Source organism: Nilaparvata lugens, chromosome 4, assembly GCF_014356525.2.
Source record: "Nilaparvata lugens isolate BPH chromosome 4, ASM1435652v1, whole genome shotgun sequence".
NCBI classification, from domain to species: domain Eukaryota; kingdom Metazoa; phylum Arthropoda; class Insecta; order Hemiptera; family Delphacidae; genus Nilaparvata; species Nilaparvata lugens.
The window spans coordinates 6298048-6320995 of NC_052507.1; the positions used below are offsets into that span (position 1 = coordinate 6298048).

The 22948-nt window shown below is 34.1% G+C and overlaps 1 protein-coding gene across 1 annotated transcript in view; it reads left to right on the forward strand.

Moving 5' to 3' along the window:
- Positions 1 to 20612, forward strand: part of LOC111062695 — a 32056-nt gene extending 11444 nt beyond the window's left edge. The window contains exons 5-12 of the mRNA XM_039425607.1: positions 3544 to 3633; positions 4933 to 5008; positions 6527 to 6627; positions 8357 to 8608; positions 11079 to 11483; positions 12808 to 12954; positions 14169 to 14397; positions 17076 to 20612. Coding sequence (XP_039281541.1) covers positions 3544 to 3633; positions 4933 to 5008; positions 6527 to 6627; positions 8357 to 8608; positions 11079 to 11483; positions 12808 to 12954; positions 14169 to 14397; positions 17076 to 17212 — 1437 coding nt within the window. The 3' untranslated portion in view covers positions 17213 to 20612. The remainder of the gene's footprint in view (positions 1 to 3543; positions 3634 to 4932; positions 5009 to 6526; positions 6628 to 8356; positions 8609 to 11078; positions 11484 to 12807; positions 12955 to 14168; positions 14398 to 17075) is intronic.
- The last annotated feature ends 2336 nt before the right edge of the window (positions 20613 to 22948 follow it).

A 22948-nucleotide genomic window follows, 5' to 3' on the forward strand; every position in this document is an offset into this window, starting at 1 on the left:
GTGTTGCTAAGCGTCTGCAAGCCGTGGGAAATACAATGTTATATTGATTCCGAGAAGCGACCGGATAAACCGAGGACCGGTAAATCAGAGGCCGGTTATGAGGGGTTCTACTGTAATGAGGTTCACGTTAGCGTTACTTTACTTGATCGTCATACAAAACTGCATTAAGGGAGCAACGCTCCCGCAGTATATAACTTGTCAAATAAAGGCAGTGGAGAAAGATAGAAGAACAGCGATGCCGATTCCCTGCCTTCTATATAGGATAGATAATACCGGTATATCTGATGTAATATTAACTGTTAATTCTTGTTTTAAAATGATCAATTATATTTTATTTGTCAAGAAAATATTTTTTCAATGATTACTTACTTACTCCTTGGCGCTGCAGCTCATTCAGAACACTAGCGTCAGGTGATCAATTTTCATAACGGCAAGGAAAGTAGTGTGAGTGCGCCACACCAGATTTTTTAGATTTGTTCAAGGCTTCGAAAAAATGAAATTACTGATCAATTAAAATAGCTGAATTTCCATCAATAATTGTCGCTGTTCTCATTTTGATAATGGTGCAACATTCTGGTTTGATAATCCATAATCACAATCAGTACAATTCTATATAAAAGTGATTATTTCTTTCATCAATGATTTTCGAGAGTAATCTACTTGATCATAGATTTATCACAGGATCAACTTGAAACCAACCATTAAATCCCTGTACTCCCTAACTTCGTCAATTGAAGAGTCAATGATGATTTCATCAATTTTACCACCAAGATCGCTGATCATGTTGTGATTAAAACATTTATCTGAAGATTCGTTAATTGACGAAGGTCTTACAAAACTGTATAATGATTGTGAGTGAAATTAAATTAATGAGGCTCTCATCTTAGAATGGATATCAATTTTTTTAAATAGAGCATTGATTTATTATTTCAGTATCAATAATGATCATTCCTTCATCTACTTCAAAATGCCTCTTGCAGAGCTAGAAAAAGATAGCGCTATCTGCTATGTCGAATGATAGACAAGGATAGCAACACCAAAGTTGCCATTATAACGTGGACCTCACTATAGGGTAAAATTGCTAAGACAATAGAAATCATAAAATTGTGTTATTTTCTCATGTATATTTCCCCAATTACAGTATGCATAACAATTTAGAACTCTGTTACATCGATGCAGGTGTACTATAATAGACTAACTCAACTGATTTATGTGTTGCATATCCATACTTTTTCACTATTGATAAAACTTTAATTTTAAAACACTTATGAAGTGAAAAAAGCATCTACTATGTGTAGTGACAATCCTAGTTTGGACCTATAGTGAGGTCCACGTTATAATGGCAGTGGAGAAAGATAGGAAAACAACGTTGCCGATCCTCTGTCTTGTCAATGCCTTCTATAGACGGTAGCTGATACAGGTTTATTGATGTTCATACAGGCTTATTTTAGTTCATTCTCGTTTAAAATAATCAATTATATTTTATTATACAATAAATTATATTTTTCAATAATTTCATAATGAATTTCCATAATCAAGATTAAATATTTTATTAATTAACTATATTTCTACATTGTTGAAAAACGTTCTGGCAAGAGAGCAAAGCGAGAAAGAGATAGTGCTATCCGCTTTGTTGAATGATAGACAATGATAGTAATACAATTGCTAATCAAACGCTGCCATTAAAACGTGGACCTCACTATAACCGTGACATTAGAGGAAGTCTCTAGAATCTGATGGTGACCCACACCAGGTCGAAACGATCGTCATTTCACTTCATAAGCTTTTATCAATAGTGAGAATTTAATGAATTAATATAAAGAATTTAATGTTCTCAGTATTGAGCACTTGTATGATCTTGACCTAGCTAGTTTTGTCTATTCGTGACCCAATAGATTCCCTATAGCCCCTCATGGCGGCTATGTTACTCGTAGACAATCTGAGAGATTTTTGCTAGAACCACCTTGTAGAACAGCGGCTGCCAGTGCTCATGCAGCGTATTATGGTCCTAGACTTTTAAACCGTCTGTTGCTTGAAATTTCTGGAGCATCCCAATGTATACCAATTTGTTATTATTCTTTCACTTTCAAAACTTTTAGACAGTATCTTCGACACTACTTATTAGGGAGACAAAATGAAGGCTAATTTTGATTTATTTCTCAAATCTGTTTGTAAATCTCAATTCTATTCTTAAAATACATATCTTACTTAGTATAACAGAGCAGAAGAGAATTTGTTGTTTTATTTTTAAATATTGGTGATCTTTATCTTTGATGTAGAACATATAGTTGAATCTCAATTAGGCCTATACTGATTACAAGAGCAACATTTGTATGAAAATGGCATAAGAGAATGGAATTTTCTTTTTTCTTGATATTGTAATGTAAAATTATAAAATCTAATTATGTTATTAATATTACGATGTATATTAGTATCTTATGCTATCCAACATTCTAGAGATACACCATCCCTCATCACAAGCTTTGCTTAAAGAGGGATGCAACAATATTATTTAGAATATGATATTTTATATTCATTATTTTATAAAGAATTTGTATTTTATGTTTGTAAGTATGAATTGTATATTAATTTTTTTGTTGACATTAATAAATTGAATTGAATTGAATTGAGAAAATATGGATATGCAACGCATAAATCAGTTGAATTAGATTATTATAGTACAACTGTGTCGATGTAACAGAGTTCTAAATTGTAATACGTTACTACTAATAGTAAGTGCATTTTTCACTCCATAAAGCCTGGTTTTTATTAGTAGAGTAAAGCTCAACTCACACTTACGCGACTCAGGTCGAGAAGAGACTCGACTCTAGTCGAGAGCATGTGTTTTCAAATGGTGACAGTCGCGGAGACTAGAGTCGATTGGTCTGAGTGTCACCATATAGAAACACATGCTCTCGACTAGAGTCGAGTCTCTTCTCGACCTGACTCGCGTAAGTGTGAGCTGAGCCTTAGTGGTAGAGTTCCCTGGGTAATTACTATCTTGTGAACTCTCCCAATGAAAACGTTCATGTTAGAGAGTACTAGTTTTTAGTAGAGTAGAGTGGTATAGCACAGTCGAATAGTACTCTACCACTTGCCTTCCCCCACCACCGCTTCTCACTCTACTCTACCAGTACTATGCTAATGAAAACAGTCTCGAGCTAGTAGAGTAGAGTCGTGCCGTAGGCTATCAAGCTTAAGAAGTATTGTTATTTATTGAAATTCATTGAAAAGTGTTAATAAGTGTTTAAATGTTAATTTATTAAATATTGACATTTTAATGTTAGTTCTGTTCACTAGACAACACACTTTACCTACTATTCTTAATTGTTGTGAAAACAGTGACCAAGTAAGTAGAGTAGAGTTAGCTCGGTAGAGTTAGTATGCCAGTTACTCGACCACTAACTCTACTAGTGAAAACCAGGCTCAAGTGTTTCAAAATTCAAGTTTTAACTGTTTTGTTTGATTTTTTAGTACTGTTTACTTTGCTGCATTACCCTATTCTATATGTTTTCAAGTAAGAATATTATTTTTTTAATGTAGGAAGTGGATGGGTTGAACAGTATTTTGTCTGTAAACACATCGCTGGATTCTGTGCCGCAGCCATTTGCATCTGCCTCGCCTTTTTTGCAAGTGAGTTATTTACCAATTATTCAGTAAGCTTTTTGGAGTGATCCGTGGTCTAGTGGATAGAGTGATTGCGTAGCAGCCGCGGGTTCACGGCTCAAACCCGCTCATAGCCAAACATTTTTGACCAGGTCACTCCCGTGTTATCGGATGGGCACGTGAAAATGTCGGTCGCGGCTGAAGTATAACAGTCGTAAGGCCGGCCCATTGATGGCTTGAACTATATGTTCAGGCGAGGTATTGGACCTTCCCGCAAAGGTCTCCTTACCAACAAATAAATAACAGGTTAATATAAGGCATAACTGGCTCATACTCAAAACTGATCCTCTACTAGTTTATCTGGATTATATTAATAATTTATGACTAGGTGTATTCTTTCTCAATTTGACAAATTATAATTTGAATACTATTGTGCAATTTTTATTGTTGAATTGATACAGTGAAGCAACATAACTTACTTTTTGGACATACTTCAATGAAAATTCGAAAAGCGAACAGTTTTGGGCTAGGCCTGTTGGTCCTTTCTGATCGTTTATATGTTTTTTTTTGTATCAGGGAATGTAAAAAAATTGTTATAAATATATTTTTTATTTATTTCTGCTACTATTTATCAGCATGATATTAATTAAATGTTTGACTACATGTCAAGTTAATTGACGAAGCCTATTGCATCTATTTGTTTAATGGACAATAACGATTTTTATCTTAAATTTCAACTATTAATATTAAATTATTAATCTACCGGGTGTATAAAAAAATGACCCAATTTGAAACAGTTATATTATTTATTTAAAAAAATGGTGCACACAAACCAATTTCACATCAAATTACTCACAGAAGTATCAAATTTATGATGATATATTAAGTGTTCTATGTGCCCTCCTTTTGAGGCTCGGACGACATCTAGACGGTAGCCAAATTCATTCCAGACTGTTTGCAAGATCTCGGACTGTAGCTACTGCATCAGTTATCCTGGTTTCTAGCTCCTCAATATCAAGTGCTAAGGGAGGAACATAAACACGATCTAGATGTCGTCCGAGCCTCGAAAGGAGGGCACATAGAACACTTATAATACATCATCATATACTTGATACTTTTGTGAATAATTTGATATAAAATTGGTTTGTGTGCACCATTTTTAAAAATGAATGTAACTATTTAAAATTGGGTCATACTTCTTGAAACACCCGTTTTTTTTAGATTATCTTTAACAAATAATTAATATACATGATAACAAGAACTCCTTAGTATTACCATATTTTGTGCAAAGAAAATGTTTATGCTTTATTGTGCAATTATTTACAGGGATTCAATGGACAAGACGAAAATTATTTGGGTGCTCCTTCTTTCTATAACCAGAATAACTCCAATGATGCCCCTCGTAAGTTGCATTTATTAATTAATATATTTTTCATCAGTCTTGAAGTCCCGGGTTCAAAAGTTGCATTTATTAATTACTATATTTTTGTGTATCAGTCGTGAAGTTCCGGGTTCAAACCCGGTTACTAACAAACGTTTGTATCAAATCACTCCCGTGTTATCGGATGGGCACGTTAAAGTGTCGGTCCCGGCTGATGTGTGGACAGTCGTAAAGCCTATTTACGGCTCAAATGATATAATATACAGGCCAGATGGGAACTTCCCGTAAGGGACTCCTCACCAACAAAAACCCAAATAATTTATGAATTGAAATTTACTTTAATAATTACTATATTACATAGTAGTGGGAATTTTAATAATACTATTCACAGTTCCTTTATATGTTGATTAATGTCAATTTTATTCAATAAATAATAACTAAACTGATACTCATTAATACTTTCACACTATTAAGCTTGAAAATTGTGTGTTAGTTTAGAAACGCACTCGAATACAGTAGGTATTGAAATAGAAAAACACACATATGTTGTCAAATTCTACACAGTTTTTTTTGGTACAGGACCATGATTTCGTGACCACACAGATCACATTTTCAAGCTAACAGTAGGTATTTTTAAAAAATTTCAAACCTAATGAACCTATATACAATCAATGAAGAACATATCGAAAGAAAAAATCAATACTTTGATTTATTTAATGTGTTATCTTGACAAATCCATAGATTTCCTCAAATAATTATAAGGATGTTATAGTAGAATCTTTTCTATTGATGACCAGCTTTCAATAACTATACTCAACTTACGATAACAATAATTGAATGCTTTGTTTAGTATAAAATCTTAAGAATTTGTGTAGTGAAATAACACATTTAGCTCTACCATAATTTCTGTAATTATTAGAAACTTTTAGGGCCGGTTTACGAGCTCGGGATTTAGCTAAGTTCTAGACTTTAAACAGCTGGAGTCAGGAAATTGGCTTTCCGAAACGGGGCGTGGTAGCAGTCAATGTTTTAATTAAATTTCGAAAAACTAGAAGATTGACGAGAAAATAGTGTATCTTGAACTATGTAGGAATGTTTCATTTCGTCAAGAAAAAATGTTTCCAATTATAGAAATGAGAAAATGAAGATTTATTTTGCTACAGCTATTTACTGCGACTACGTCCCGTTTTGGAAAGCCAATTTTCTGACTCCAGCTGTTTAAAGTCTAGAACTTACCAAATCCCGAACTCGGAAACCGGCCCTACAAGTTTTGATTTCAATGCTCATCTCAGTTCAATTTCAACTAGTTTCAATTCCAAGAATTGTGTTGCTAGAACAAAATCTACGATATTTCTAAAAACTTTAAATTTTGTTCAACTTGAATATCTTAACTGTTGAATTTTGTATTAATTCAAGTACACTACTTGAATATTACTTACAAATTGTGTAGAAATTGATGACCATTTTGCTTGAAAATATCCTTTGTCAATTTATTATTCCAATAGTTCCAAGTTAATTAAAAAACTAATTATTTTTCAGTCCCCCAAGAACCAACACTTCAGAATTTGATTGACTATATCAATCGAAGCTCAAAGCTAATGAACGGAGATGAAACCTCGAGTATTGATCAATCATATAAGGTTAGTAAAACAAATTAAATTAGTGCTCTTAGTAACACTTGTTTACTACGTTTGTTATAGATTCCTTATATTTTTCTATTGGATATTCCTCAGTGAATATTTAATTGATATTGTGCCATGCCGGGTCTACACGACAACTATATTTGCCAATTTTAACACAAATCTCAATAGTGTCACTGGAAAGCTGGAAATGTAAACTCACACTCAAGAGTAGACTATTTGAATTTACTAGAACAAATTAATAATTGAAGATGAAGAAGATATTGCAACTATGCAATTAATCTGTTGTAAACATCCGCAATAGCGAAAGCCTTCAGAGTAATTTATACAATTATAAACTAGGTGGTAATCCCGTCCTGTCTCCAAACCTATGGATTGGGGTACAGTTAAGATTTAATTCACGAAAACGTCGACAGCCCCAAAAGTAAGTCTTTAATTTGCACTAACCTTGGAACTGGCGAGGAAGTGGACTGTATCTCGTGTGTAGAAGTTACTGCTGACGATATCCTGTCTTTATGCGTAGGCTTATATGATATTGCACATATATCACGAAACGAAACGAGGTAATTAATTGCGTTCAAGCTCGAACGCCACGGAACGGGAGACACGGAACGAAAAAGATGCTTACTTCTCGAGCACTATTCTTGAAGTGGTGGTTAGAAAGATAAACGGGGAGGATGAAGGAGGGGTGAGGGAGAGAGGTTATCTTGCCTCTTTGGGAGAGGGGGAAGGGGAGGAAAGCGCAAACTAATCAGCCCACAATCAAGGCTGCCGATAGATCGTGAATCCACCACTAGGAATTTCGTACAGTAAATTATTATGATAAAAGTTAATTGAACGAGCATTAGCGAGTTCTCACTTTTGACTTACTAAAGGCCAAAGTCGTTGTCTGTCTGTTTGCATGTTCTACAGTAACTTTAGAAAGAATTGATCAATTAGCTTCAAATTTTGAACACGTATTCTTCGAACCTCTTTTCCAGGATATAACAAATAACATTGAAAGTGCTTAAGAAAACATTTGTTTTGATTTATCATTTATCAGCTGAAGAATTCATTGTGTGCAATTACAACAGTTTTTGCATTCATTCATTCATTCATTCATTCATAATATCAGGTGAGGTCATTTGAAAGCTATCACACAGACATTCCTTCATGCGCATCACACCCTTCATGCGCTGACACATGATTTCAGCTGGTTAATATACAACATAATTTACAAATTTACATCAGAAAACTGATGCGGGTTGAGATATCAATGTGCGGTTTTCGCCATCCATTTTTTCTTGGAACTCTGTATCGAAATCATGTATCAAATGACCACCTTTCCATTTAAAAAAAAATGAATTTGGATTCATATGGGGGGACCAAAAATGTTGAATCGACAGATTCATTTTTGAAGAGTAATTTCTCATTTCAAATAGGATCCCCAATGAAACCTACTGTCAACACACAGCTTCCACACTCTTGTCCAATGCGTACGAATAATGACGACGTGCGAGAGAGTGTGGATGGGTGGTTTGCCAGCGCTTGCCATCGCTCCGATGTTTGTCGAGTGGCCAGCCGAGCATCAATAAATAGTCACATTGCAGTGTGGATGGCAAGAACGATGTGGCTAAGTTTAGCGACTTGACGATAGTGTGTACTAGGCATTATGTTCTATCTATCTTTCTAGATTTGACTTTGAGGTTTGAGTGATCTTAATGAGTTCTATTAACCTTAATGTTTGCAGATGGGATTCCCTGCCGACCTGACCAACGGCTTTGACGACTGTAGCAAGCCGACCAATGGCGGCCTTGATCTGAATGACCTGAAGGTCAGCCTGCCGCAACTGGCTCAGCTGAGCCTGGACCTGACCCCCCATCCACCACCACCCGCACCAAAGACAAGTGACAGTGGCTCTTCTGTCCCTCCTCCTCCTCCTCACTTCTCGCCCATCTCTGGTTTCCCGCGGAATCTGCGGACCAATGGACATTTGCAGCAGGTACGATCAACCTCCGATTAATGAGTAGTAACTAGTTAACTTTAAAAATTAACGAGTAGCAACTAGTTAACTTTTAACATTAATGAGTAGTAACTAGTTAACTTTAAAAATTAACGAGTAGCAACTAGTTAACTTTTAACATTAATGAGTAGTAACTAGTTAACTTTCAACTAGTAATTGACCGAGCGAAGTGAGGTCTAAGATTCAAGTCGACGGTTTGGCATTTCTCTTAATTTTTATATGTTGCGCATTTACGTCGAAACGCGGTAATAGATTTTCATGAAATTTGACAGGTATGTTCCTTTTTTAATTGCGCGTCGACGTATATACAAGGTTTTTGGAAATTTTGCATTTCAATGATAATATAAAAGGAAAAAGGAGTCACCTTCATACGCCAATATTAGAGTAAAAATCAGACTATAGAATTATTCATCATAAATCAGCTGACTAGTGATTACACAGATGTGTGGAGAAGCCAGTCTATTGCTGTATTTCCATAAGGTCTATAGTTTTAATCAGGTACTTGTGGATGAGAATACTGCGTGAGGTCTACTGTTCACAGAACTACTAGTATAGTTTAAGAGTCGGCAGGTTAGGAAGCCTGTCGACTCTAAAAACGTTGTCTGAAAACGCTTGTAAAAACGCTTAATATGGTCTTGCCCCAAGAGTTTCCGTTCAACTTGACCAAAATATTCAGTTTCCCAGTTTATTTATTATTTATTCAACAATGATGAAACGCATAATCAAGAAATGTTTATAATACGTAACCAGTTGAATGTTTGAGTGAAGAACTAACCTCATTCCGGAGTATATTTATTTATTACTAAAATCATTTAGCCTTATACAACTAAAGCCCCGCCATAAGACTGCACAAATTCTATAAGAGCCAAAGAGCCAGTTCGTACTGTTCAATAAATTGCCCTCCGTTATTAGAAACCTTCCTAAAGATAGGTTTAAGAAAAATATTTAAAACTAGGGTCGTCTATACCTTGACAGTGAATCTGAGACCATATAATGAGCCATATGAATAAAGTTGAGCATTTGCTTATACTTCTAAAATATGGAGCATTTGCTTCATTTTATATGAATGAACATGAGCAAAACCTTTTGCTCATGCTCATCAAAAAAATAGTTTGAGCATTTGCTCAAAAGTAAAAGCTTTTGCTCAAAATTGTATGAATAAACAAGTAAGAGTATAAGGTAAAGCTTATTCATATAAAAATATGCTCCATGCTCTTGCTCATGAGCATTTGCTCTGGTTTTAATCATATGAGTCAATTTTTGTAAACTAGTCTTGATATACCAATGTTCTTCCGTGTTATGCTGTTTCATGTTCTCTGATGTTTGTTTTAATATGTTATCTTATACTTAATTGACGAGATCCATGTATATTTATATATTTGTTGATCAATAAAAACTATTTTATTCTATTCTAAAACTTCCAGAAAAGTACCTCAGGCTTGAGCCCAAAACGGTTATAATTTTAATCAATACGACAGTCCAAATGTTAGTTAGCTAGGTTATGTCTCACTTTCACATATTTGGATTACACACTACAATTCACAATCCAATACAAACAAAAAACATAGTATTTTTCAATTAATTAGGCTACAATTTATTTAAACAAAAAACATAGATTTTTTCAATTAATTAGGCTACAATTTATTTTATAAAGTCCAAACTTTAAAATTCAGAGACCAAAAAACAAAAATATTATAAAACAAAAATAGTATAGTGAGAATTTCAATTTCTATATTCAATTTATTTATTAACACACACATACAAGATAAATACAAATTAACAAAATGAATACATGCAAGACAAACAACAAGAAACAATCAAAATAAAAGAATTATGGTACAAAAAATAGGGGGGAGAGGATTGAAGGGTTCTCCTACTATGGTTATCCATGTACTAGAAAAATCTTTAATCCTTGAGAAGGTGAAAAAAGTATCAGTAATTGACCTTCATTTACGGAAAGGATTACTCACAGTTTTAAAGTGAATATCACTATTTAAAAAAATTATAAATTTTTCAAACTTATTGTGTGATCACATTTGTGCAAGTGCATTTATGCTTGGTCATGCATGCAGATGAGAAACAAAATCTGAAAAGAGCAATAAGAACACTCACACTTAACGCTTGCACTTGCTCGTTGCGTTCATTGCGAGCAGCTACATGCAGTCACAACTTGCACTTACACATATACGTATTCAATGTGATCACACCCTTATTTATTCATTTATGAATATAAAATCACTTCTCTTGTATGGGCTACTTTATTAAAATGATTAATAACAATATAAAAACATGAAGTACCCTTTATTAAAAACAGATACCTACAATATGTTTTATTAAATAAACCATAAACCCTTTCATTTTGTTTGAAATGCTTTAAATAAAAGGGTACTTCATGTTTTATATTGTTTTTAATAATTTATGAATATATTTTTAATATGTTTATTTACAGAATTACAACGGCTCGCGTATGAACGGCGACACTCGCTCCTACGGTGACCACTACGCTAACAACGGCAACACCCACCCACACCAAATGCTGATGAACAACAATGTGGAGAAGATGCGTTACCCGGTGTCTGGGGGTGGCGGAGTTATGCCAGGCTACCCACAACAGATGGCTCCGCCCCAACAGATGCCGCCTCCACAGATGCCACCGCCTCCGCAGATGTTGGGTCACTACCCGCGCCACCCTCAAGTGGACGGGCCCTTCGAGGGGGCGGGAGCATGTCAGCCGCCTCCGCATCTCTTCCCGGCCGTCTATCGCAACGGAGGCGTGCGGGGACGCAACGGGCCCGGTAGCGATTTGCATCTCAGTCTCGAACTGTGTTATGATCAGTTCAAACAGCTGGAGAAGGTGGGTTATGGTTTGATATTGTCCAATAATGTGTTGTGCCAATGATGTATATTGAGGACCACGTTATAGAGAAAGATAGGAGAAAAACGTTGCCGATCCTCTGTCTTGTCAATGCCTTCTATAGACGATACAGGTTTATTGATAAGATAAGATATCTTTTATTGTCAATAAACATATACAATTCAGTAATAGGCAAAAGTCACAATACAAACAATACAATAAAAGTAACAAAATCATAACACTGGCGGAAATAACAATACAATAAAAGTTACAAGTGACTATGTAATATTAACTGTTCATTCTCGTCTAGAATAATCAATTATATTTTATTAAGCAAAAAATAATATATTTTAATAATTTCGTAATGAATTTACATAATTAAGATGAAATATTTTTTAAATGAATTATTAATTCTACATTGTTAAAAGACGATCTGGCAACAGAGCAAAGCGAGAGAGAGAGATAGCGCTATCCGATTTGTTGAATGAAAGACAAGGATAGCAATACCATTGCTAATCAAACACTGCCATTATAGCCTGGACCTCACTATAGAGGCCCGGTTGCACAAAAGCCATTTAAATTTTATCCGTGAATAATTTCACGAGAACCAATCAGAGGAGCCTTCTTTTAGAGAAGGTGAGTTATGGTTTGAAATCGCCCAATAATGTGTTGTGCCAATGATAAACAGGCCCAGTTGCACAGAAGCCGGTTAATTTTTAATCGTGATTAATTTCACGAAAATCAGAGAAGGCTTTTTGAAAAGAATGCTTCTCTGATTGGTTCTCGTGAAATTGGCTTGAAATCACGTTGGCCTCCAATCACTTACAGGTCTCTCTCCTGTAGCCCTCCTTCCTCGACTCATCCAAGTCCCCACCACAGTATAGGTACAGAATGGAAACTTGTAATCAAACGCCTATCTAACCAATGCTTTTTACATGACGCCAATACTAAACACGTCAAGTGACCTTGGGAAGTTCCAATCCTGGTCTTCTGATTGGCTCGTGGCAGTGAACGAGGTCAATTGATCCGGATCATTTAAGTGATCCGAACCTACCATCAATACTATTTCAATGCGTCGCTTCCTAACAAGATGGCGGATTTTAGCGTCAGGGTACTAGCCAAGTTTCCATACTGTATGTATACTGTGTCCCCACCACAAGACATCAAACATGTGTCATCCGCATATAGGATGGTGTCTGTTGAAATAACACAGGGGAGGCCATTTATAATAAATAAGAAAAGGACCCAGGATCGATGCTGTTGTTATTGCTTTCGGTGGCTAATTTTATGTTTTGCTTATGTGTTTATGTGTTTATGTGTTTAGGAGCGTAAGAAGACCGAGGCCGAGCTAGCCCGCCACAACCTGGGCAAGAAGGTGTCATCGGCCAACAACATGCCAGTGCCCCGTCTGCCTCCCCAACCCACACGTGTCGACAGGCTCATCATCGACCAGCTCAGGGAGCACACCAGGGTCAGTGCACCTCCTCCCCTCCACCTCACACATTCATTCATTGATAAAGCTCACATTCACTAGTTGCTTAAAACTTGAAAATGACCTTGAAAAAAATTATCTTTCTCCTATCTTCTCATCTTCTACTATTTCCTTCTTCCTCTCTCCTTCTTCTTCATAATTTTGTCTCATGCAACGTTTCTTGACTTTCTCAACTTCTCTCACTGCTTTCAATAGAACAGCTGACAGAATATTAGAGGAATCTTGAGCGAGTTCTTCAGCCAGGGGCTCACTAGTCGTATTATATTTATATATTTTTTTATTTGGTCAGCACAAACAATACAATGATCGGAAAAGGAAAAACAGGCTACTACCCAAAACTTTTTCAATTTCTCAATTTAGTTTCAAATTGTCCAAATATTATACATAGGCTAGATTATGTACATTTCAATTTTCTACATCAAATCACAATCTGAGAATATAGATTAGAATAAAACAAACAATTTTGAATTTGGATGGATTGATGGTAAAACTTTTGTAAAAACATGAAACAAACTTTAAATTCACAAAATAAAATCACTAAAATTTTGAGCTCGAAAATATCACATTCCCCTTAGCTACATAACAGCTAATTGTATATTGTGGTATATTGTTCTGCTGTTGTGACATATGAAGCTGCTAGGAGGCAGTGGTCTCTCTTCTTCTTCTTCTTCTTCTTCTTCTTCTTCTTCTTCAGTCTTCCTCTCCCATCATCCCCTTCTACTTATTCTTTGTCTGTCTTCATCTTCGCCTTCTTTAAAAAAATAATAATACTGAGGGTGATACCCACATAAGCTTTTGGGCTTGTGCGTGGGTAATGAGTGAGAGGGATGATGATGAGAGATGACGACTACTTTTTAGGTAGTCGGGACCGACACATTATCGTCTCCTCCGAAAGATGGGGTGGCCGTATCTGTATGCTTGTGCTGTGGTCAAAAACTTTTGCCCCGGTCGATTCGAACTCGGGTTCTCTTGATTATTAGACCGGCGCGTTATCACTTACTCCAACGAGCCACCCAATCGTCATCTTCATCGTATTACATGGTGATGTCATTTTGCGTAGGTAATCACACTTTTTGTGATATTGTATTTCTAATTGTACTGTTGTGATAGGTGATCACACTAATTGTTAAAATAGAACACTTTATTTTCTCTATAATCGTTTCTCATTATGGTATACTGTGCTGTTGTGACAGGTGATCACACTGATAGGCAAGATGGAGCACCTGCTAGGTGGCAATGGGGATGACAAGAAGCGTAAGATGCCTTGCAGTGTGTCTGAGACGATGAACGAGTGGTCGCTCGCCATCAGACGTGTGCAGCTGTATCGTCGCCAGGAGATATCCAACATCAGCCTGCGTCAGCCGCCTCAACCACAGGCACACCCCTTCATGGGTGGCCCGCATCACCGGCCTGACGAGAACGGTGAGTCCCAAAACAATCCACAACAGTTTTCAATAATCTTGAAGGAAATTTTTTTGCGAAACTGTTATACTCTAAGATAAGATGAGATATTAATTTATTCAACATAGTATTTATGTATATTTTATTTTTGCTCGTTTACGTAGGTGTATGAGTAAATTGTTTGTTTTCTTTTTGGTAATAAAGTAAGTAAGTAAATTATAATATACATGTAATACAATAAACAGTTGAACATCGTCATAGAGATTAATTTGAAATAAGCTAAAGAAAGCAACAATGAAATATGAAAATTGGAGAAAATTAAACCGATATAATTAATGCAATGCACTTATACTTGTATTTATACAATTTTCAAGTGCTAATATATAAACTCCTATTTGTATGAGTTCTTGCTCAAGAACAAAAAATAATAAAACTATTTGATTTGATTTGAATACATTAAGTGCTATTATACAACTTGTAAGTGCCAATATCTACTAGCTATCATAGAAATCGTTAACTCTATAGTAAGCCTTTGCAGCAAGAAAGCTGTATAAACTACTTTTGAAAATGCTTATTGACTAGGATTTTAACTCGGCAGGCAATTCATTGTATAACTTAGCACCAGTGTAAGAAGGTATTTTCTCATACAGTTTTAACCTAAGCTGTCTAAAAGCTATGTTGTTTCTACTTCAAATCAAATCATCGTTTATTGCCATAAAACATGCAATATGTTGAAACAATCGTCATTATTAATTAAAAAATGAAAACACAAGTTGACATTTCTAGTGTTATGATTGTGTACTTTTGCTTTCGTGACCAGTTTCGAGATATGTTTATGGGTGAAAATTAATAATATGTATTTATAAATCGAAGGTAAGGTGAGAACATTCAAAGAAACAAATGCCTTTCAATAAGGGTCCCATAGTCATGTTTAGTAACGCACCTATAGGGAAGCATAACATTTAAATTGCAATTAAAAAGTACAAATTTGTTTCTCTTAAAATAGTAGAGAAGTAAGTCAGCGCAAAAGATAGGACTTGGGGATAGCTTCATGAGTGATTTTTTTTGACGATCCACGTAATGACTGAGGCAGGGTTCTGGCCGCGACGTCACACCTCCAAGTGGGCACATGCTTTAGCATAGCTTATCCCGTGAGGTGTGACATACGAGCTACTACCCATCGGCACTGCCAAGTCGGTAGGCGAGTATCACAGAGGAGCCTGCGCAGTTCCGTCTGGGCCTGATCGGGGCCCGGACTTATCCTCTAACTCGTCTACAGGCTAGGAAAAATACTCGTGTATAAATAACATAAAAATCTAAGTACCCTTTTAAAAATTGTTTAATCACAACATGTTTCGGCTATGTTGCCAGTATCAAGTGATTGAAACATATTATACGATTTTTATTTAGTAGTCCTAACGAAAAAAGACAAAATACTCGTGGTTCCCAATTGTATACTTCTCCAAGGTGAGCGCTTGATCACGAGAATTTAGGAGAGAAGCATCAGTGAGAGGGTTTTTTCGAGATGCTACTTCCAGAGACGGAGGCGCTACATAAGTCCCACAGTACCACTATAATATTTGTTACTAGTAGGTAACCCGTGCTTCGCAAGGGTCTATTTTTTTACTGCAAAATGAAAACTTGACGTAATAATCGAAATTTGAAAATAGGCCTATAATAACCATCCTCGGTTAATGAAGAGTCTATATGCAAAATTTCAAATTAATCAGTTGAGTATATTTCAGACGTGATGATGCGTCAAACATAATTCCCTATTCCTTACGTGTATAAGACAGTTCTTTCCTTTATTATAGTATAGAAAACTGAAGAATACATAATACTTGGAAACCTCACAGAATCATATTGATTTTTCCAATACATCAATAAATTTTAGTTCGATTAGGATCCTCCTCAATTTGAATCAGGCAGCCTTTTGTTTTCCCAATTCCAAACAAAATACCTAAAATACTCGTTTCACTGGGAATTCGTGTCTGATAGTACATTATAACTGAAGAATATAAATTATTTCTCAATTTATTGTGATCTATTCATGTTTTTCTTATGAAATTCAATTATAGGCCTACAGCATGAAGACTATGTCCAATTCATTTGTACTGGTGGCAAAATTTAACATTAAAAATAATTATTTGATAAAATCCAAGTTCAATAATAATGAAAACAAATTCCTTCAAAAAATAATTGATAATAATACGTTTCGAGGGAAAAAATTAAGAACAAAAAAAATGGGAAACATCGGGGATTCGAACCGAGGAAAGAACAAAAAAAATGGGATACATCGGGGATTCGAACCGAGGAACAATCACTCCGTAAGCAAGCGTTTTACCGCTGCGCTACATAGACGTTCGTAAATAGTAGTCTTATAACCTGCTCATAAACAGACACACTTTGGGATATGAAACTTCATGTAGCCTACGGTAGCATAGATGAATTTGAACATTAATTCTGAAAAATCTAGAAGGAAAATTGAAATTTGGGCTTCCAGGTGCACGAGATTGATATTTTTAGAATCTATGTTCAAAATTTGGAGATCTAAATCATTCCCGTTTTTCCGGTATGCAATCCACAAGTTGACATGTTTTGATGTGAACAAACGAACACACGAACAAACACAACCCTACTCTCTCTTATTATATAGATTACAGAAAATTGATGCCAATTTTTGTTTGTCTTTTTTCAAGACATCGTGAAACTGGGTAACAGCATCAAAGAGCTGTGCGCTTCAACACGCAAGGCTAGATCTTTCATGTGGATTGCTCTGTCAATCACCCTGGACAGCAACATCAGTCAGCCAGCTGACGGCAACAATGCCTCTTAGATTCATCACTTTCGACTCCAGATCCATCACTCTTGACTCCTGACACTTATCACTTCTTCTGTACTTCAACGCATCACTTGGGCAAGTAGAGTATCTCACAACGCTACTTCCTTCTATACGTCAACTTGATTTACTCATCGTCTTAATCGACACCATCTCCCTCGATAATTATTCGATATCTGATCGATTCATTCCTGGATGATTGTCAAATTGAGCTACTCCACGTCACCTTTATTTACTTCAGTTTAATCGATACAATCGACACCATCTTCATGGATAATTATTCGATATATGATCGATTCTTTCCTCGTTGATTGTCAAATTGAGCTACTTCACGTCACCTTTATTACTTCAGTTTAATCGATATAATCGATACCATCTTCCTCGATAATTATTCGATATATGATCGATTCTTTCCTCGTTGATTGTCAAATTGAGCTACTCCACGTCACCTTTATTACTTCAGTTTAATCGATACAATCAACACCATCTTCCTGGATAATATTATTCGATATATGATCGATTCTTTTCAGGTTGATCGTCAAATTGAGCATCATCCACCTCGATATTTCGATATGATCGATGATTAACTTATGTTTAATCCTCACTTTTACCTACCTTATCAATATTATGTTTGAGTTTAATAGTTATTATCAAATGAAAATTTAATTGAGAATAATTGTTAGATTTGGCCTATCCAGTAAGATTGGATAGTTTAAACTGATGTATCGTTATGTAATTGATTTGAATTTTGTCTACTTAACGTACTACTGTATTACGTTAATAGGGTTGGTTATTGTTGTATTTTAAAAGTGATTATCGACTGTTTTGAGCTGATATTCACTAGTTGAATAGTTTTGAACTTAAAGGGCGTACTGTATCAAATAACTGCAACTTTTCATCATGCGATACTGTTTTTATTGTTTTGTCATACTTGACAAAAGTTAAAAAAGATTCTAATTTAGATTCTTAAATAAAAATTGGATAATTTTAATTCGGTCAATAGATTATAAATTAGCTTCGTCAGAGTGGCAAGTCTGCGCAATTTACAAGCTGCTCACTGAAACGTTATAAATGTGAAAATTTATTTGTAGGAACTCTGAATCAAATTTCTAATCCTCAATTTAAAAAAAATATATATTTTTGAAAAAAATGAATTTTAGATGAGCATAATAATTACGAATTTAGTAAATTCGTACAATGTTCAAGCTATTTTATTTGAAAACAGAACTGAATCAAACCGATTAAAATAAAATCTATGATCTTCAATTTTTTACAAAATTATCTTATTTTTCATCAGCATCGTTACCGTTGCAAATCATAAAAATTAATTGAACTATTTTATTTGAAAACAGAACCGAATCAAATCGATAAAATAAAATCTGTGATCCTAAATTTTTTACAAAATTAACTTATTTTTCAACAGCATCGTTACCGTTGCAAATCTTAAAAATTAATTGAACTATTTTATTTGCAAACAAATGAATCAAACCGATTAAAATAAAATCTATGATCCTAAATTTTTTACAAAATTAACTTATTTTTCATCAGCATTGTCATCGTTACAAATCTTAAATTTATCAAGTTCGCTTTCATGATTTCTTGAAAAGGTGAACCGGAGCCTCAAGTCAAAATCAAAATTAGATTTTAATTTTTCAAAATATTATTTCATGATAAATACGTAATGGCTAATTAGTATACAGGAAGTGTGATGAAATGTTGCTTGCATTGTACAGACGTGCCATTGTTTTATTAAATCTTTGTTTTTCGCCGTTTCTTCTGTTGATTTACTGATTTTTGAAGTTTATCAATTTGAAGTGTTAATTTCTCTTTGTTATTGTTGAGATTTATCGACAGTCAACGAAACTTAATAACGATATTAACTTATAATATTTTCCCAAAGGTTTATAACGAATTTTCCCCACTTATAATTCATAATATCATGAATGTTCGAGTATCTTAATACCCTTTATGGGTGTCTTTTTGTAAATGTCTAGCTTATGGGAAGTTTAAATCCCTAGATTCCGGATAGAGTCAAACATTTTCTTATTGTCAATTTGCATGAATCGATGTTAGTTGTTGAACTCCCCTTGATGGCGTAGGAGCAATTAATATTAGTCATATCTGTGCAATTCATGTAGGCCGGAACGAGAGTCTGTAATTTATTGTTGGGCAAATTTCTGATGAAAAGGTTTTTTCACAAGTTGGAGCCCTGAAATTTGTTGAAACTTCTAACCTGATGTGATAATAAAGAAAGTTTCAATTACGGTTTGCTTCTAAAAATTGAATAAGATTGTTATCGCCATTCGATTGAAACTTCACGAATCAAAAGTCATTCTAAAAATTTTCATATCCTTAGTGCTCATAGATGTGTATGTTTCGGCGTGTTAAAAGCTAGTGATTACAATATTATAATAGTCTATTTGTCCTTCGAATTAATATGCTCAATTAATATGATTTTTTATTTTTAGACTACGATTTTTCTAATATCACACCGTCATTTAAAGTCTTATTTTAAATTTTTTGCAACTAATGACTGAAAACTTGAATTTTAATCAAGTGCATAATTTTTAATTAGATTATGGCTTATAGCATTTAAAAGTATTACTTTGCTTTTGGAAATCGGCCTTTTATGAAAATGGTTCTATTTCAATAATGATTTGTTAGTGCAATAACAACGCTTTCTGAGTTCATTTTGGAACAGTGTTATTTTTAACTAGGTTTATAGTTTTCCTCATATAGATAGTGGAATTAATATCAAAATAATCAGATGTTGCAAAGCAATATATATTTGAATTAGATTTTTTGTACTTTTGTATTAACACCATCCATGACTTATCTACTACGTTGACTGTCTAATTAATAAATGTTTTCAGCATTCTAGATGTTAGTTTGCTTTCCTATAATAATTATACGCTTTTCTCCAATTTGGAGAATCGTTTCAGTCTGCTACTAAACTAATATCAGGCTCCGAAGCCTACTTACTACTATTTAGGTAAAGTTTATTAGATTTCCTTAGACAATCCTGTTTTAATATGCATGTGATATGATGTAACAAGTAATAATATATATAACAATATGAGACCAAATTATTATGAGCCCTAGAATATTGAAGAACATGTAATTTTAAAAAACTGTTCTTATTTTCTTCGTGATGTTTGAACAGCCTTTGTGTAATCGGGTTAGATAGAATAGTACAACAATAATTGTGTGGGTACAATTGTTGAAATTGGTGTGTCTTATCAAACTTAATCCAATAAATATATATGAAACAATATTATTAATTTCACATATCCGTTCAGTTTTGGTAAACAAATTTGAGCTTAGTGCAATAATTTTTCATTTAAATGAAACCTGCTCAACAAATTTTATCTTACATAGAGCAATACGATTGGAGCTCTGTAGTTTTTTATTATGAAATACTGGGGATGTCTAACTCATCTAAATATTTTAAAGCACAAATAATGAATACCAGTCTAGTCTTTCGTGAGGCGAAATCTCAAGTACTTTTTTATCGAAATTTGTTTCATTTGTGGGTGTTTCGCTTGTAACCTGGAATGTTTGTAAAGTTGACCAAAGGCTGTTTGATTGAATTTTACTACAAGACGAATATTCTAATATTGAAAGGAGTCTGAGTTTTTCCCACCAGCTCCGGTTTTTACCATTTAATGCTCTCTTAATTTACTAAAATAATTTTATTACTGTACATCTTTGGCCATATCAAAAAGGTCTTACTGATAATGTTATGGGTCCAGATTATGCAGATTCGTGTACTTAAATATTGTTCAATCTAAATTAAATCGAATTAGTTTCACTTGATTTTTTTTTCTAAATTTCATTGCTGTATTTATACATTAGTCGTCATGGTTGTTTTTTATAGCTATTCTCATACAAGGTGCTAAAAAAGGTAGCTTTCAAGATAATAACTCACTAATCATGTACCTATAATCACATCATATATATAATGTATCATTCACTTGATTATTTGTTACTTCATTAATTTCAGTTTCATGAACTTTCCTATTGATCATAAGGATATGTGACAAAATTTGGCAATCAAAGTAAAATAATGAGGATTTAACAAAATCATTCTTGTGTAAATTTCATGCTGATGCTGATCTAGATTCCTATTGAGATCTTCTTGATTAATATCATTTTTTTCAAATCAAGGAAACAATGCATACATTCTATACTGAATCAATCTAATTCATGTCTGATTAACATTTATGCTTAATTATTGTCCTTAATCGTTGATCAATACTAGAATTATTATCGAAATTCATAAAAACCGTTACTCAATTCTTCGTTTTTTACAATCCACCCGATATTTCATTGTTTTTTTAAACCACAACTATTTTTAGGTTGCATGAATTGAAAATTGAGTTTGATTTTTCAAAAACGTTTTCCGTTATTAATAAATTTCCTTATTACTGCATAATAGTTTCCATCAATGGAAGACATGTTAGGGATTTGTGTCAGGATGATGATCAATCCATAGTTCAAATTATTTCTGATCATTCTTGAATAGTTTTATTGTAGTATTGAGCATACAAAAACAAAATGGTTGGACTCTAATCACAGACCCTTGAACCTTGACTATTGATTGCATCTTGAGAGATTGCAAACTTGAATGGTTTTTGCATGATTTGTATAAGAAAAAAGTTTCTGAATGTTGGAAACTTCTGAAAATTTCTTAGATGTTTGTTACTTTTCTTAATTCAATGAGGAATGTGCAATCTGGTACCGCTTGACTTGGCCAAAGAGAATTTAATCGTTAATTTTGTATTAATTGTTGAATGTAGCCTACACTATTTCTTAGCTAATTAGAAACTAGGATTCTTTGAAACTCAAATTTGATAATACAGTAGTGTAGCACATTTAGAGATATATGAGACTATTTGATGTCATTAATTATTGTTGTAGCATGTTATAGGTGGCCCCAAATCAGATTTTATAATAGATGCATTGGCCTACGGTTGGGAAACGGAAGTTTACATACAATATCTCATTCTAAGTCTTAACGGTGGTTAACTTTAACGAAAGTTATTAGGCAACGAAAAGTATTGTAGCATACGTGAGTAGCAATTCCTGTATTTTAAATGTTCTCCAGTAGCAAAATGAATTGATGTCTATTCAGTGGTCTTAAATTTAACGGCTTACAATACACTCCGGACGTATAAATATGTTTATCAAACGTTTCACTGTCCTGTCTTAGAATGATTGTTCTCTAAATATATATAATAAGTGGAGCAATATTATATTATGTGTAATAAGGCTCTGATAAATTTTCATATTTATACGTCAGAAATTTATTAGAAAAAGTTGACTACTATTAGTATATTCGTGTAGGTACAGAATGTGTGTCAATTGTTGTTTATCCTTTAACTGATTAGAGAACCAAATAGCAGAATGAGTGTGATGGATTATTTGAAAATTAATAATTTATTTGACGTAATTTTGTCCTTTCTCCACTAGTTATGAGATTAGAGAAAAATAGTTGTAGTTATATTATATTTCCCTTATTTATTGTCTTCTCGGGTTCTATCCTTATAAATTATTAATAATACTACATGTTTATCCAGCTGTTAACAGAGTTTGTTTTATAGTTTTATTTCTAAATATTTATATTTATCGCTATAGTTTAACTTTGATGTATTTAACTTCTCTTTAGTTACCATAGGCAATTGAATTGTATTTACACCAGTATTTATAGCCAACGGGGTTGTGAAATTGGCT